This window comes from Periophthalmus magnuspinnatus, chromosome 1, assembly GCF_009829125.3.
Source record: "Periophthalmus magnuspinnatus isolate fPerMag1 chromosome 1, fPerMag1.2.pri, whole genome shotgun sequence".
NCBI classification, from domain to species: Eukaryota; Metazoa; Chordata; class Actinopteri; order Gobiiformes; family Gobiidae; genus Periophthalmus; species Periophthalmus magnuspinnatus.
The window spans coordinates 9,974,548-9,986,349 of NC_047126.1; the positions used below are offsets into that span (position 1 = coordinate 9,974,548).

Below are 11,802 nucleotides of genomic sequence, written 5' to 3' on the forward strand. Positions count from 1 at the left end.
TCTGTCAAAACTAAAACCTGAGTGTTCTACAAATTTTAAATCAATCTGCCTTTGAAGTTAGATTCCTTGCCGTATTTTACAATGAATCTCTCTATGATTTACACAGTCTAAGTACAGTTATTTAAAAATCTGAAATTATCACGTAACAGTGGTCATAATAACTGAAGGCAGTGAGCTGGGAAATTATTTACAGCGTGTGTGTGTTTCTGCGGGCTGGATGCAAGTGCTGGGTAGGATGGAAAAAGTGGAGACACATCAAAGCGAGAGGAGAGAGGAACAGCTGGTCAGAGCAAGTGTGTATGAAAACACACCTTCAAAGAGCAGCGGGATGTGCCAGCCTCAGCCACCTCTGTAGGACACATACATACACATATACACACACATATATACACACACATATACAGCCTCAGCCACCTCTGTAGGACACATACATACACATATACACACACACACACACACACACACACACACACACACACACACACACACACACACACACACACACACACACACACACATATATACACACACATATACAGCCTCAGCCACCTCTGTAGGACACACACATACACATATACACACACATATATACACACACATATACAGCCTCAGCCACCTCTGTAGGACACATACATACACACATATACACACATACACACACACACACCCACACATATACAGCCTCAGCCACCTCTGTAGGAAACACACACACACACATGCACAAAGAGCATTACACTTAGGCTACACACACAGAGACGCATTGAGACACAGAGCCACTGAACTCTGCACTGCCTCCACGCACATACGTTTCATGTCCGGACAAGTCCGGCTCCGCACTCCGCAACTGAGAGCGACAAACGGCCTACATATGACGAGGTCCAGGCTGAAGAAAACCAAGAGCAAATATAAGCCTAATATACTCTGCCTGTGATTAGGTACACCAGATGCCCATCCTGACAAGGCGCTGGGCAAGAAGCAGGATTGGATTGATTTGACAATTATTTTACATTTTGTTCATTGTAAAAAATGGCATATGTGTTTGAAACCACTTGTATGACCTGGAGTATGACTATTTGAATAATTGTAAGTAAGTACAGAGCAGTGGGAGGGGATAGGGGATGTAGGTAAAGAAAGATTTTTTCTGACCACTCTTTGAATGCCGGACAAGTGTGCACACATCAATCAAAATACAACTTTGTGACGAAACACTGCTATAGCAAGGTTAAAAGTTCATAAAAAGCCTTTAATGTCAGTTAGTGCTAGCAAGCGCTCATATTTGAGAATAACTAAACAGTTTCTACCACTGATCATCATGATTTTTTTTTACTACTTTGAGTTACTTTTACTGATATTGTGTTTGTTTTAAAGCATGTGTTACCTACTTCACCAACATTTTAAACATGTCACTCCAAACTACTAACCTCACAGCTCAGTCAACAAAACACAGAGTCTAAAAACACCAAGCAGCAAGATCAGGTCCAGGGGATGGCAAAGACTTTGAATTTGAATCATCACTATACATTACTTAATACTCAATAGTGCGTGTAAAAATACATATATATTTTCTAGAAAAAGTTGCAGCTGCAATGTGTGAGACAAGAGAGGAAAGTCAGTAAAATGATAACATCATGGTTTCTATCATAGCAGAAGAGCACTGTAACCTCTACATTGTCTTTTTCACCTTTTATCTTGTATAAGTGCTAAGCACTTTATGTTTGTTCAGAAAGGTTTTCATGGTGACATAATCATCAATGACTCCATGATCAAATAAAAGAGCATCTGCATCTAACAAACACATTGAATCAGTGTTTTTATAGTCCTACACTGCTCGTTGAATGAAATTCCAGACCTCCTGTCAAATATTGTCTTCCAGACATATTTTAAGATGAAGTCCTGCTGATGCAGTGTGTACCTGTGGATGGATTAATCCCTCCTGATTACAAGTTGTATCAAGCCATCGGAGCTCTGAGAGAGACTGTCATTGAAATCATGCTGTTTTCTGAACTGATTTGCTGTCTGCAGACTGACCGCTGTCCACACCTCTGCAGCTGAGAACACACAATACACACACAGCCCCAGCACACACACTGCTCTTGAAAAAAGCTTTAATAAAACTTTTGTGTCAGTCTTTCATGTGTGAGGCTCAGGAGCTGTCGCAGCCTTTGATAGTGACTCTACACTGAGCTCAGATCTACACTCTGCAAGCACAGACGTGCTGGTGATGGCTTTTTACCAAACAGCACAGAATCAATAAGCTTCTAAAACATTTAAGTACAAATACCTCAACAATGTTTGTCCGGGACTCAGTGGGAGTTGCTTCAAAAATGCCGATGTCTTAACTTACGTTGCACGTACAACATCTTGTAACTGTCATATAGAATGGCAGCCACATGTAGTCAACCTGCCCCAGGGCAGCTGTGTTCACAGATAATAATGATGCACTGTTAAAATACTGTGCAATGTGCCAAATGAATATGCAAATCTAGAGGTATTTTCTGTGGCAGAAAAATAGAAAAAGTTGCTTAACTCATGTTACTGTTTTATTGAAACTCTAGTACAATGTATGTATCCACCTCCATATATCGCCACTGTGTGAGTCATCCCAAACCACATACAACACATCTCACATTTAGTGGGATGTTTAGAGATTTCAGCAAACAGAAAGTGTGGAGGAGCAGCGGGCTCGTAGGCTCAGTCCCAGTGTGAGGACAGAGCCTGTGGATGCTAACACACTTAGCATTGATCCCAAATCACAGCTAATCAATTCAACTTCAATAAAATTCACATCAAGTCGGGGGAATAGGCATTTCAACAGAGCTGCAGTGACTGTCCCTTCCTCCTCCATTGAACACACATTTGTCATGTGGAGAATCCTGGCCTCAATTCAATACAAATCTATACACCCCCCATGTATTCGTTATTATCAAGTTGTGTTTTGGATGTCATGTTTTTGACCACCAAAGTCTCTGTCCAGTCATTCAGCAAACTTGATTGTTCCTGCAAGATCAGTTAGCACATTTTTAAAGAAAATGTACGGACAAGGCCAGATGGTATGCCAATGACAGGTTGAAGTAGTGGAATATTCAATATAAGAATAGTCTTCTCTCTTGGTGTTTTATTGTTCTTTTCTTATGTATCGTGTTATCTGTGTATTTGTTTTTTGTTGACTTTTATGTTAAGCACTCTGGTGAGCTGAAGTTGTTTTACATGTGCTATATAAATACATTTAAGTAAGATTGAAGAAACTTACAATAGTGTATTTTTAAGTGTTTTTTAATTTGTTTGTTTTTTATGAAAATGATTTTGCACAAACACAACACAATGATAAACACTGAACCTGATATTGTATTCATAATTTAAAAATCATATTAAAACTATATTATTATCTCTCAATCTCTATTAAATATCATTGCCCTGTAGAATATTGTGACCTAAAAATCCAGCAGTTGAACATTTGAGTATTTTGAGCAGCAGATGCACTTTGCCTTGCTCATCTGCTCCCCTCGCCCTTGCCTCCTCGTGTCCAGCAGCAGGTCAATAGCGTTGGCTGAGTGATCTATCGACAGAGCAGCGCCGTGTGAGAGATGAGTTCAATATACTTCAATTTGGCCGCACTTGCATTAATTACTTCCAGGACGTGCTCAGACCCTGGTGTTGCAGTACAGCTGTGAAATGACTGGATTCAAGGTGTGTTAACTAAGTATGGAGTCTTTATTAAAGGTCTTATTTATTCAAGTGGGCTTTTTTTTGTGTTATAATATTGTTACCTCCTCAAAAACATACCTATAATTGTGTATTGTTTCATTCACAACCTTTATTATTACTCTATCTACATCTCCAAAGCTCAAAATGCTCTATTTTGTGATATCATGAAGTGCTAGTTTTCAAGTTAACAGCTCCTTTTTCTTTAGTTCACTAGAGATTAGCAAATCCAAGGCTGAAATTATCAAATGATTCTTGTGACGGTGTACGCAGTTTAAAAACACAGTGGAGCACTTCCTGTGTTACCACATGACATCACAAGGTGGAACAGATTGTTTTCAGTTTCAAGAGAAGAACTCAGCCTAAATATGCAGGGTGTTAAACATGTGTGAATTGAACAAAACACAACTCTGGGTATGTTTATAATGAGGAAAACACATTATAACAGATCAGAAAAAGAGTGTAATATGGCCCCTTTAAGGATGTGTCCATGATTGTGCTTTCAATGTTAGTAAATCAGTGCATTTTATAACACTTGCACCCACCTGCTTTGTATGTTTGTTTGTTTGTTTGCTTTACCTGGAACGTTCCGATGTTTGTACCAGTAGTAAGTGTAAGCAAGTGGTGCCGCCAGGCCAAGCTGCAGGTCAGATCTGTGGAGAGAGGTGCTGTCAAAAAGTTTCGCAATAGTTGGTGGAGTTGGCCAGTGCTGAGGCGGGTAGGGAGAGCCATCTGCTGTAATTAGGAATGGGGTGACAATAATGACTAAGCGCGCACCTGTGGGCCCAAAAACCTCATTACCTTGATGGATGCGTAAAGTGTGGAGCAGTAACTCCTTCATAGGTGGCTGCTTCACTTCCTGGGCTGTGGGAATAGAGGTGCGGGCATTTCACTCACACTGGTCGAAAGGGTAAATGAAGTAAACTCCCTCAGTGTCTCAGGCTACAGAGTCTGTGCATGAACGGCTTAGGAGGTTATTCAGCTTCAACTCATTTGAAAGAGTGTTTCCTGAACAGGTGTCCCATCTGCTGCCGCTGTTTACCCCGCTCACTGCAGGTTCAACTGAGTTCCTATATCACTAAACCAACCGAAATTAAAGTTTGCCTTAACTAATTACATCCAAGGTTTAATCAGAAACAGATGATGTGAGCTAGGGTGGTGCAGTTCATTAAATTCTAAACAAGATTGAGATTCAGTTCACTCATACTTGGGTCTTTTTAATAGAAACTGCTACAGCCAATCCTCTGTCTGTAAAAATGTGCAATTTGGAGAAAACTTTAGACTTGTTAAGCCATTTTAATGTGTTTCAAAAGAACAAAAAAAAAGATGTTTTTGTCATATTCACCAGCCATGTGAACAGTGATGGAGCAATAAACTATCATATTGTTAATAATAATTTGTGAGACATTTTATATAATCATGATGATCGGCAACAAAGATAATCGTCATTGTGTCAACAGAATGTCACGAAAAAATCTACTTATCTTTAGGGGAGTCGACAAGGGCCCCAGAATTGACGCTCTTCCTGTTAATTTGTATTAGAGGGGGTCCCATGTGAGGCTTCTTGCCCCTGGGTCCCCACATTTCTGTAGATGGGCCTGCTCATCCATAACTGTCAGCAACTTTTATAATTATTGTGAAATAATCGTTGAAAATCGTGACCCAGATTTCAATATCGCCCCATAGTGAACACCATCATTTGAGTGTATTCAAGCCAACACCTCAGACTGAACAAGAATTTCACAGGCCAACATGTGATACTCTATAAAAGCTTAAGTGTGACCAAAACTGTAGAGAAATAAACTGAACAGGGCAGTTTCTCAGTTGGACACATGTTGCAAGTAATTTGTGGTTTCCAGATTGTGGATATGAGCTAAAGACAGTGGTTAGATGGGTATTTGCCTTCCGCCCAAAAACATGTTGTACAGCCGCTCCACAACTGTCCATGATAACAGGGTTGAAAATATGTGCACGGCCTGGATCTTTCATCTGCAATATGTCACCAACACTCTTTCATTTAAGCACACTAAAACAGGATACGCACAGCAGTTTTATTGTGAAAAATATATCAACTCAAGTGTTATGTTCTGTGTTATGGTGAAAAAAATATTTATTTATATCACGCTATTTTGTGATCTCTGTTATAATGTTGTTTCTTTGGCAAAAACTTACCTGGAGTTGTGTTTTGTTTCATTCACACACACGTTTAAACCCTGCATATTTAGGATGAGTTCTTCCCTCAAACAGAAAACACTCTGTTCCACCTTGTGATGTCATGAAGTTAATACAGGAAGTGCTCCATTGTGTTTTTAAACTTCATACACCTTCACTAGAATCATTTGGATGATTTCAGATAGATGTTTCGATTTCTACTAAACTAAAGGTAAAGGGAGCTGTTAACTTGAAAACTACCACTACTATGACATCACAAGGAAGAATTTTGAGCTTTGAAGATGTAGACAGATTAATAATAAAGGGTTAACATGTGTCAAACATATGTGAATGAAACAAAACACAACTACAGGTATGTTTTTGATGTGCTAACAACATTAAGAGTCGATTTTGCATAATGTAAGACCTTTAAAGGAACCATATTAACAACATATGTGATTGTTTTAAAGAGTTTTAAAAATGTTCCCTTGTGGAAATCTGGTGTTTTGTTTCGTTCCTGTTGATAGAGTAGATTTTAATACAATAATAAATGAAACATTGCGTTATACAGGACCTTTAACATTCTGCAGATGATTGTGCACATAACATATGCATTATGCCTCTAAATCAGTTGTAAAATAAATTGTCACTGTCACTGTTGGGCGTGTTTGTTAGAGTGAGTGTGGTGTAATCACACGTTATCCAGCTCATACAATAGTATCAGAGGAGCAGTAGTTTGAATGGGAAAACGTCATTTGTTTTGAAAGCTTTGATGAGTTCATTGATGCTTGATACGTCTAAGAATTTGGTCTTCAGAATGATCTGCTCTCTTTGTTTGTGGAATGGCAGTGGCTGACTCACTCCCACATGAGTCTGTGAGGCGTGTTGACAGGACGTGTGCTGCAGCTGCATGTGACCAGGTCCCACACCAGTGCAGCTTACACCTGCCTCTCCCTCTCACACACAGAGCACGGGGCTTTTATGACACAAGTCTCTGTTATTGTCTCTGTTATTGTCCGTCTGCTTTGCTCCAGCTGTGCGACAGTGGTGCAGGAGGTCTGTCACGAGTGGCTTTGATGGTTTCATTGTTCTGAAGTATTAACTTTATATTGCCTACAGACCCCTTGGGTTTGTTTGGACCATTCACTTATCTCAGTTCGCACAGACCAGTTGAATTGGGAGTCCACCTCATGACTGAAAAACATACTACTTAATACTATTAGGTGCAGTAGTGCAGATGCCTGGTGGAAACCCCCACAGAGGACGTAAGCACGGGTGGAGGTCCACATACATCAGACAGACAGCCCTGTAGTCTGGAGAACCCCTGGCTCACGTTCATACACTCGAGGAATCTGTGCTGACATGAATGCACAAACAGGCCTCCCTTCTGCACACACACACACACGCACACACACACACTTCAAAGGAGGAGAGGAACCTGACAGGCCGGCAACTCTAATAACCCACAAATGTTTTTTTTTTTTTTTCTATGTGTGAAGAACCCACCTGTTTCCTAAAGTTCAGCCTCCTGCCTCTGTGACAGTCGTATGCTGGTACTCAGCTGTCTGATGTCTCATCCTCTCTTTCCTCTGTGTTTACCCCTATCCCAGGATTACCCTGCTGTGCCGTGTCCTGATACACTGTGCCTCTCTTCGGTGCATCTGGGCAGATGAAGCGGCACTGCTCTGTAATCTTATCTGACACAAGTCTCACTCAATGAGCCTGTATGATGGCAACAGCGCACACATCACACAATCTCCTTGAAGTCAGATGCAGCTGGAGATGAGACAAATCCAAGGGCACAACTGACAAGACAATGGTACAAATCAGACTACATCCTCAAAGCATTTCAACTTTTTTTTTTTTTTTTTTTTTACAATGGACTCACATAAATAAAACTAGACTGTTCACATATTTGAAAAGTGTCCCAAATGAATTTTACAGTGATATTACTACACAAACATATATTTTGTTTACGTACCTTATGTGTCTGTCTGAGTCCGTCACATATGACGTCTGACTCATTTGGTCTCAGGTGTTACAGACGAGGGTTAAGTTGAAGAAAATAGGCAGAAGACGGCATGATGTTACCTGCTTAAATAAAGCATATTCTTTAAAAATACACTCTCTCTACATCACAGTGACATTCATCCTATGTGTTGTTCTCTAATATTGCCTTAATATCTTCCTCAATTTGTTGCATTGCATAAAACTGATCTAAAAGACTATGTAACTAACTATGCAACTGTTATTTCTACGACAGCCTTAAAGTAGCAAAGAACAACAATCTCCTTTGATATGTTCTGGATGTTTTTTATTTTCTCATAATTGGAAAAATATATTCTCAAAATAAATAATATATGAAATAAATATACTGTATGTTCTAGGAAACAGAAGCTCATAAATAAGAATACAATTTTCTGTCTTTGTCGGTCCCATACTTCCACAGTCCAAGGGAGAGCCACCCGAGAGTCCTTCACACAGTAATCCACCATCTTGATTCCAAACTCCTCCTCATGGCATTATTTTAGCATCACATTCTCAGAACAGTGCTTGTTTAAGAAGAAATAACGCTTCCTCCGTCATGTTACGAGATCTGTTTCCTCGAACAAACATGATTTTCCAGTGCATGACATTACAGTGTAAACAAGCCACACAAAATCGTGGATGATAATGCATTTTGAAATAGCAGCCACATTTATAAAGAGCAACAAACATCAGTGTGGAACCGACAAAAACAGCCACAGCAGTACAGAGCAAGCAGCTGGTATCAGGTCCAAAGCTTTTTGTCCCCTTGAACATGCAGTTTGGGATTTTACTATTGGAGACTCCATAACATTGTCTGTGTGGCCACCAGGGCCCCTGCATAGGCCAATGAGCGGGACAATGGGTGGCTGTCTGCAGCTCGCTCCCTGGAGAGGCTCTGGTTCCTTCCATCATGTCAGCAGTGGGACGTGTGGATTAGTGCACTTCATACAATCCTGGTGGGCCCGCCTCAGAGCATGGCAGTATTTTAGATGCACTTCAGCTTTTCATGTGAAGCATTTGAAGTCCTCTGCGCTTTCAGCTCTGCCCCAGTATGTCCCTGTACAGCTCTGGTACCCTGTCTGGATCCACCGGTCTGGGTAAGAAGTGAGTGAACCTTTGGTGTCTCCTGGATCTCGCTCCATCTCGTGAAGTCCCGTCTTTATTTAGAGCCACAAAGTAAAAAGCCCCCCTCTCCCCATGCCGGTATATGTTTGATGAATAGGTGTTGTACCAGTTCTCCTCAAACTGCTCTCGGAAAACACATTCTGCAGACAGCTTCTCCTGAAGAAAAAGCAAACAAATGATGAATTTCATGTAAATATAATCCATTAGTCTATATAAATGCAGTTAAAATGGTTTGATACTTACCGAGCCATACAGTTCCCCTTTGCTGTTCATGGCCAAGTAGAGGCCACTGTCCACTCCTCTGATACTGACCAGCCCTACAGCCAGACTGATGAACTCCAGAATACCTGCACACATCACCACAGTTAATATCTTTTATAATTAAGAGTTCATCTAATTTATGTTAAAAAACAAACAAAAAAAAACCAAAAAAACATCTATACTAAATTCTAATCAAATTGCAGGTGTAGCTTGAAGAGTTAAGGTGGTATAAGCGCTATGTGCTGCGAATGTGTTGTATTGTTACATAAAGTGCAAAAGAGGTGGATCTTATAAAGCTGGGGTATTTCTCCTTATCCAATCACATTTTAAAACCACTCAGCTGCGTTTCCATTCACTATACCGTCCGTGTACTACAGTCACTACGTCAACTGCGCATAGTAAAAAACCTATGGATAGTTCCTCACCGAATCTGCTGTGGTCCTTTCTCGTCCCCTGCACGGTGCCATCGGGGTGAATTTCCAGGTGAAAGCCCGTCCTGCAGTATAGTTGCCTCCGCCTCAAAATCCCCTTTAGATGAGTGAGATCCGTTAGGCTCCGGGACAGCCTCTCTGCGGACGCCAGGTGCTCGTGCAGTCCTGCCCCGTGTCCCCCCATCATCATGAGTCCTGTAACCGAGTTGTAGTCCACGGCCCCGGCGGGGGTGAGCAGCAAATGAGAGCCAACGGGAGCCGAAGCAGCGCCAGCGGAGCCAATAAAGCTGTCCACGAAAACGTTGGCGAAGCTCCCAACCTCAGCCGCTGCCCCCATCACAGATAAAGCCACCCGGTGTGTTCTGACGCGTTATCCCAAAGGACGAGCCTAGGTGTGGAAGGGATTGAGAGAGAAAAGTTGCGGGTAAAAGCAATTCCCTCAGTGAGAGCGCGTTTTGGCGCAGTCAGCACTGTTAATTAGACTGCCACAGACTGCCATCTAATTAAGATATACTCCCGCCTTATCTCCCAGAGCAGCCCGGCTCGCTGCTGTAGCCTCCTCTTCTCGTCTTGAGCTATTTATCCCTGTGTCCTCTCCTCTTTCCCCTCTGCTGTTCGGGATACTCCCCTTTGCTCCAGTGCACATCAGGGTTTTCCTCTCTCTCTTTCTCTCCTTCATTCACTGATGCCTTTCCTTCCTGCGCCAGCTCCTCTCTCAGCAGCAGTCAGCAGCACAGTGTGAGAAGGACAGGCTCAGACCCACGTCTATATAACGCAATATAGATATTCACCCCGACTTGCCTTTTTATGCAAATGAGCGGAGATCTCCTTCTTTTATGGCTTATTGCTGTTTGAAACAGAGCCCCTTCATCCCTGTTCTGCATCACCTTTGATGTTCCCAGTTTCAGCTGAGAGTGCATTAGATATTAAAGGCTATTGTAATGCCACTGTTAATAATAAGCCTATCTGTTAACTCAAGGATGGAGTTGGTTTTCCTTGTGTCCTTGTACTGACAAATTACGCATGGGAATTTGCGCAAAGCAACTTTTAACATTAAGCCAGGGTGTCAAAAAGGCTTGAAAGTAATATCACCACGCTCCTAAATGCTTTACAACCTCACGCCCCATATTTCCAAATGACTCAGGTGCAAGAGAAGAGGCAGAAAAGGAAAGCCCCCATTTGCGTAATTTTCGCACTCGCTTGTTGATTTATTGCCCCTTTTTATGTATCCCCGCAGCCTCACTTTTACAGCGCCCGCATAGACACAGAGAGGAAGACTACACATTCTCACGGAGGCACACACACCTGTGTAAACGACATCACTTGACTGTCAATCCGCGCATTGATCTTTTTACCATCCTTTGAACAGTATAAGAACCATAGACCCTTAATTGTGGTCTTTAAAGACAAATCAAAGACACAGGCGCTTCAAAGTGGATAGATCTTGTAAGAGGATCAGGCAATAACAACCCCAAGAGGGGAATAATAACTGTTTGAACTGCAGAGCTCCAAAAATACCCTGACACATGAAACTTACCATAACTCATGATGTAAACAGCCAGGCGTAGTACTCATTGGCAACTGGATAATCAACAACGCCAATATTTACTAAATAAATACATTCAACAAAGAAAAAAATTTAAAAAGGGTCGTGTCAAACCGCCAAATCACACAATTCATTTCATTAGGTCATGGGACCTAATGAAATGTATTGTGTGATTTATAGACCAATCTATAATAATAAAAGAATATCGATCATTCCAAAGTGTAAATACACCATTGAAACTCTAGACTATATCAGTGCTCATAGTTAGTGTACTTGTGGCTCCATTCTGACTATGTGTCTAACTTTGACAAAGCATTTATGTATTTATTTATTTTTGCGTTTCACCCTGAATTGAGTTTAAACAAAATAATATTTTGTTTTGGTTTCTTTACGCCCAGTACAGAGTTTAGTGCAGCTAGGTCTAATTCACTTGTATTTCAGGAGTTACCACTTAAAGTGTTTTGTCCTGGCAGTTGCACAGAGGGACCATGCTGTTGGGGCCCTGCCACAGATGACATTGATTTTGGCCACTACTGACACGCGCTTAGCTTGAGCACA

General features: G+C 41.3%; 1 protein-coding gene across 1 annotated transcript; it reads right to left on the reverse strand.

The window, feature by feature from the left end:
• Positions 1-8,916: 8,916 nt before the first annotated feature.
• On the reverse strand, positions 8,917-10,133 carry fgf20a (fibroblast growth factor 20a). The gene is made up of 3 exons (XM_033971283.2): positions 9,693-10,133; positions 9,250-9,353; positions 8,917-9,162 (listed from the first exon to the last, which is right to left on the reverse strand). The coding sequence occupies exons 1-3, from the start codon at positions 10,033-10,035 to the stop codon at positions 8,917-8,919; spliced, it is 693 nt and encodes a 230-aa protein (XP_033827174.1). The 5' UTR covers positions 10,036-10,133.
• Between the last annotated feature and the right edge of the window lie 1,669 nt (positions 10,134-11,802).

Excerpts from the sequence above, each read along its gene's own strand:
- fgf20a (XM_033971283.2), bottom strand. The coding sequence starts at position 10,035 with ATGGGGGCAGCGGCTGAGGTTGGGAGCTTCGCCAACGTTTTCGTGGAC. Across the intron at positions 9,354-9,692 it reads AAAGGACCACAGCAGATTCG|GTATTCTGGAGTTCATCAGT; the intron begins GTGAGGAACTAT and ends TGATGTGTGCAG. Across the intron at positions 9,163-9,249 it reads AAGGGGAACTGTATGGCTCG|GAGAAGCTGTCTGCAGAATG; the intron begins GTAAGTATCAAA and ends CTTTTTCTTCAG.